At 45.5% G+C, this 6,000-nt stretch overlaps 1 protein-coding gene across 4 annotated transcripts in view; it reads right to left on the reverse strand.

Moving 5' to 3' along the window:
* RPGRIP1 (RPGR interacting protein 1) overlaps window positions 1-4,578 on the reverse strand; it is a 41,892-nt gene extending 37,314 nt beyond the window's left edge. For all 4 annotated transcript variants that reach the window (XM_033188652.1, XM_033188654.1, XM_033188653.1 and 1 more), the window contains exons 1-4: window positions 4,251-4,578; window positions 1,585-1,745; window positions 670-813; window positions 68-218 (exon numbers count right to left, since the gene is read on the reverse strand). In XM_033188652.1, the coding sequence (XP_033044543.1) occupies window positions 68-218; window positions 670-813; window positions 1,585-1,745; window positions 4,251-4,473 (679 nt within the window). In that variant the 5' untranslated portion in view covers window positions 4,474-4,578. The remainder of the gene's footprint in view (window positions 1-67; window positions 219-669; window positions 814-1,584; window positions 1,746-4,250) is intronic.
* Between the last annotated feature and the right edge of the window lie 1,422 nt (window positions 4,579-6,000).

A 6,000-nucleotide genomic window follows, 5' to 3' on the forward strand; every position in this document is an offset into this window, starting at 1 on the left:
AGAGTGGAACACAGGCGTTAGCTGTGAAAGGGCTCCAAAGTGAGGAGAACAAAGGACTAAGACTTGCCAGATGTTGGAAGGTCATGGCTTCTTAAAATACCTTCCAGCTGCTTGATACGGTTATTCTTGAGGTCTAGTAATCGAGTCAACCTCTCCAGCTTTTCTTTGTGATCTCTATTATCATTGTCAGCTTTTGTCATCATTGCCTCCAGTTCCTCCTGAAACAAAATAATGTCTGAACTTTTCTATCTCAGTGGCCTAAAACCAAACAGCATAAAAAATGTGGCACTGGCTAGGTCAAGAAGACTGCTACCCCTAGCTGGGCAGGTTCACCCACTAAAAGAAGGTTTGGTTTCCTTGAAGACCCCTCCAAGACTAGTTGTGCTATCAGTGAGGTAGGGTGGTTCCTAGGACTGGCAAAATTTGAACCCAGAAGCCTTATGCTTGCCATTGGCATGGGCTGGTCCCATCACTGACTCCTAGTGCCAAGGTGCCATGGGCATATGTGAGTCCTCAAGTTCTTCAAAGGACAGCCATTCTGTGTTTGCTCAGGATAGCACACCACCTGGCATCAGCCCTGGAAACTTAGGTCTTGCTTCATTGCCAGTCCTGTGAGTGGTTCCCACGTTCCTACTATCCATCCCCTTCCTGTACCACCTTTCCTTGCACCTGATAACACACGTTGATTTTGCGCTGCAGAATAAGCATGTCCCTGGTCTTTTCTAGTTCCAATGTGGTCTCTGCATGTGAAACTTGCAACTCATTTAGCACCTGGGACAGTTTCTTTTCTTCTTGGTTGTTGGGTTCACTTGGCTGTAGAGGGAAACGCATTGGTAAAAGGGAGTACAAATATGACAGGTAAAGATTCTCTATAAAACAGCTGTTGGTAGCAGTAAAATGCCAGCAGCAGAAACTACTCCAAAATGTAAAAGAGGACCTGTATTACTTCACAAGTGCTCTTTCCCCTAAACCTCATGTTCAGTAGCAGTGGTGAAGGGAGATCATACAGCCACTAACGACTGTTTGCTCTTCCACAGATCTTTTCAAGTCCTCATCTGAAAAAGATTCTAAATTCTATGAGCTGCAAAGAGTAGAAGAAATGGGTGGAGCTCGTGAAGTTCTCTACTTTCAGCCTTCTCATAGTTTTCCAAAAAGTGTCCTCAAGCCAGGCATGGTGGTTCACACCTGTAATCCCAGCACTTTGGGAGGCTGAGTCGGGTGGATCACCTGAGGTCAGGAGTTCAAGACCAGCCTGGCCAAAAAGGCAAAACCCTGTCTCTACTAAAAATACAAAAAATTAGCCGGCTGTGGTGGCAAGCACCTGTAATCCCAGCTACCTGGGAGGCTGAGGCAGGATAATTGCTTGAACCCGGGAGGCAAAGACTGCAGTGAGCCAAGATCGCGCCATTGCACTCCAGCCTGGGAAACAAGAGCGAAACTCCATCTCAAAAAAAAAAAAAAAAAAATGTCCTCAGTCAGGACAAAATATTATTTAGTTAGTTTTCTAATCTTGTCATCTTTCCTAGGGATATTTGCCAGAGATCTTTCTGCCAAGTGGACTAGTTTGTTTAAAGAGGCTCTTACCTTGATCTGAGTATTCTCTTGGAACACAGCTGGGTGAGTGGCTGCTTCAGATTGGCTGTCAGGAGGTTGGGAAATTGTGGCTTCCTTTTGGAGGAGCTCTACTTCCTGTTTATGCTTCTGAAGTATGTTGGTGACTTCAAGCTTCAGATCCTCATTTTGGGCTGGGGAAAAAATAATCCAGAAATTTGAAACTGTAGTTATTTATCACCATGGTCAGAGCTGGATCAAGTGTGAATTGAATCTTCCCACTAAGGTTTAATTAATGTTATAAATTTGAGAAGCAATTCTCTATTATTTCTACAGTGGAGGCCTCTAGCTGATTGACTCAGTAAACTGAGGTGATACTACTTGCGCTCTGAAAACAAAAGACACCTGCAGAACGGTAGAGTGGAAAGTGGAACAACAATAACAACACAAAACAGAAAGGGAATCACTTGACTGACTAGGGCAATCCAAACTTTTTGACAGCACCATCGAAACAAGTATCTCACCAACTCCACCCCCACTCCATTCTGACCTCTAGGTCATTAGCTCTCTGTGACACCCATCTTCACACCCACCCTGGCCTGGATGGAGGATGGGCATTTCTGTGTTCCAATGTGTGTGTGTGTTTCTTTTTCTCCTTAGACAGTCTCACTCCATCACTCAGGAGTCAACCTCTCCAGCTTTTCTTTGTGGTGCGATCTTGGCTCCCTGCAACCACCTCTGCCTCCAGGGTTCAACGATTCTTGTGCCTCAGCCTCCCAAGTAGCTGGTATTACAGGCACATGAAACTATGACTGGCTAATTTTCATGTTTTTTAGTAGAGATGGGGTTTCACCATGTTGGCTAGGCTGGTCTCAAACTCCTGGCCTCATGTGATCTGCTGGCCTTGGCCTCCCAATGTGCTGGGATTACAGGCATGAGCCACCACACCAGGTTGTGTGTGTGTTTTTCACAGAAGAAAGGTAATCAGTGAGCAGATCATTTCATCATCACGCATTAGAGAAGGGATTGAATTAGATTGCCCTGAAGGTCCTTACAAGACTTCATTTGTGCTTCATACATACTAATTGGCATGTGCTCCTAAACTTTATTCTTTCGTGGTTCTTGCCTCTATTTTTCTTGATTTCATATTTCTTTTCCTTCAGTTTCCTATTTGAATACACTAAAACCTGATGAGATATAAATTTGATTAAGTCTAAATATTCAGGTCCAGGCTAGGAAAAAGTAATAAGATGAAGGTCTTTTTGACAGTATTTTAAAATGTTCCAAATACCTATCTCCTGAGATCCAAGAGTTAAGACAGGGGTGAAATGGCAGTGGTAACCAAGAATAGTAACTTGCTTCTCAATTTCAAGAATTGGGTAGAAAAAAAAAAAAAAGTCTTCCAGCTACCTCTAAAATAATGAGAATGATAAAAGACAGAGAAATTCACTTTCAATACTTTCAGCCAGGTGTAGTGGCTTACACCTGCAATCCCAGCACTCTGGGAGGCTGAGGGGGATGGATCACTTGAGGTCAGTTTGAGACCAGCCTGGCCAACATAGTGAACCCTTGTCTCTACTAAAATATACAAAAAATTAGCTGGGTGTAGTGGTAGGCACCTGTAATCCCAGCAACTTGGGAGGCTGAGGCAGCAGAATCTCTTAAACCTGGGAGGCAGAGGTTGCAGTGAGCCAAGATTGCATCACTGCGCTCCACCCTGGGTGACAGAGCGAGACTCTCTCAGAAAAAAACAAACAAACAAAATAAAATTTTCAATAAACTGAATGTTTAAAAAAATAATAAATTACAAACTGGCAGGCCAGGTGCGGTGGTGCACGCCTGTAATCCCAGCACTTTGGGAAGCTGAGGCTGGTGGATCATCTGAGGTCAGAAGTTCACGACCAGCCTGACTAACATGTAAAATCCCATCTCTACTAAATACAAAAAAAAAAAATAGCCAGGTGTGATGGTGCATGCCTGTAATCCAAGCTACTTGGGAGGCTGAGATAGGAGAATCCCTTGTACCTGGGAGGTGGAGGTTGCAGTGAGCTGAGATTGCGCCATTGTACTTGAGCCTGGGCAACAAGAGCAAAACTCCACCTCAGAAAAAAACAAAAACAAAAGCAAACAAACAAACAAACAAAAAAAAACTAGCATCTTCTCAAATGGAAAGACATTACACAGGAAAAAGTATACATGAGAGATTGGTAAGTGTCATGCTTTCCTGATTGTAGATCTGATCTATTGCTAGTGTTCTCATTCTAGTTACCTACAACCCACAAAAGAATAGGATCAAGGCCGGGCGCGGTGGCTCAAGCCTGTAATCCCAGCACTTTGGGAGGCCGAGACGGGCGGATCACAAGGTCAGGAGATCGAGACCATCCTGGCGAACACAGTGAAACCCCGTCTCTACTAAAAATACAAAAAACTAGCCGGGCGAGGTGGCGGGCGCCTGTAGTCCCAGCTACTTGGGAGGCTGAGGCAGGAGAATGGCGTGAACCCAGGAGGCGGAGCTTGCAGTGAGCTGAGATCCGGCCACTGCACTCCAGCCTGGGCGACAGAGCGAGACTCCGTCTCAAAAAAAAAAAAAAGAACAGGATCAAGTGAGGGGATTGAAGAAATGATGGCTCAAGTTCTCTTCTCCCACACCAGAGGTAGAGGATGCCACATTTGAGAGAGCTCTTCAAGGTCCAACCTACCTTTCTCCCTGGACAGCTCAAGTAAAACTTTTCTCTTCTCCTCCAGCTCAGCATCCAGCTGATCCTGCAGCTGAGAGACTTGCTGCTGTAGCTGTTCTGCTATGAGCTCGTTGCTCCAGTGGGGCTGACTACTGCTGTCCAGCATGCTGACAACAGAAAGCAAGCTCTCAGATGGATACCCCAAGGTGTGTGATATGACGTCTTTATTATCCAGGTTCAGCATCTCCTGGACCTAGTTCCTCATTCATTCCCCTACATGTTTTTTTCTGCCCCTTGCTTTATTCATAACTGTCATTTACCAACTGCCTTGGAACTTTTGAGTCCTACTAAGTTATTGCTCAGTACCACTTCTGTTTAGGTCTCAGATATCTCACTTAGCAAACATCCCAAGTCATATCCATTTTTCCCAAGGACCTTCTCCATCATGATGGCTTTCTTTAGTCAGGGAACTATGTACCAAGACCTTCCCAGCCCTGCTGGATGAGAAATGAGGAACAAAATCTTCCTTGTTTCATACCCCATGCCTCTGTCTACCTTCCCCAATGGTTATGAATGTCTGTCTTTGACCCAGATTATAAATTACTATGCTGAAGGGCAGGAATTAAACTTTTCAAAAACTGTATCCTCCACCCTATTGCATCAAGCTGTCAGAGCAGACCCATTCTGAGTATAAAATACAAATGGCTGGTTCCTTTTTTTTTTTTTTTTTGAGGCATGGTGGCACACACCAGTGGTCCCGAGCTGTCACCCGGGTTGGACCGCAGGAGTGCAATCTTGGCTCACTGCAACCTCCACCTCCCAGGTTCAACCGATTCTCCTGCTTCAGCCTCCTGAGTAGCTGGGATTACCGGCACCCACCACCAGGTCCAGCTAATTTTTGTATTTTTTTTTTTTTCTCCTGAAACGGAGTCTTGCTGTGTGGCTCAGGCTGGAGTGCAGTGACGCAATCTGGGCTCACTGCAAGCTCCGTCTCCCAGGTTTACACCATTCTCCTGCCTCAGCCTCCCGAGTAGCTGGGACTGCAGGCACCTGCCACCACGCCTGGCTAATTTTTTTTGTATTTTTAGTAGAGACGGGGTTTCACCATGTTAGCCAGGATGGTCTCGATCTCCTGACCTTGTGATCCACCCGCCTTGGCCTCCCAAAGTGCTGGAATTACAGACGTGAGCCACCGTGCCCGGCCTAATTTTTGTATTTTTAATAGAAGGGACTTCACAATGCTGGCTGTGCTGGTCTTGAACTCCTGACCTCAGGTGATCCACCTGCCTCGGCCTCCCAAAGTGCAGCAATTACAGGTGTGAGCCACCATGCCCAGCCACATGGCTAGTTCTTGATCATTCATACAAATGAAATGACACGAATAATCAATTATTTCTTTTTATGTTTTATTTCGTATTTATCAATTTAAGAAATGTCGTTTAAAAATAATTTATTGGGCTGGGCGCAGTGGCTCACGCCTGTAATCCCAGCACTTTGCAAGGCCGAGGAGAGTGGATCACGAGGTCAGGAGTTCGAGACCAGCCTGATCAACACAGCGAAATGCCGTCTCTACTAAAAATACAAAAAGTAGCGGGTGTGGTGGCAGGTGTCTGTAATCCTAGCTACTTGGGAGGCTGAGGCTGGAGAATCGCTTGAACCCAGGAGGCAGAGGTTGCAGTGAACTGAGATTGTGCCACTGCACACCAGCCCAGGTAACAGTGCGAGACTCCAACTCAAAAAATAAATAAATGACTTACCAGCCAGGCCGGGT

Source organism: Trachypithecus francoisi, unplaced genomic scaffold (assembly GCF_009764315.1).
Source record: "Trachypithecus francoisi isolate TF-2019V2 unplaced genomic scaffold, Tfra_2.0 Lachesis_group3, whole genome shotgun sequence".
NCBI lineage: Eukaryota > Metazoa > Chordata > Mammalia > Primates > Cercopithecidae > Trachypithecus > Trachypithecus francoisi.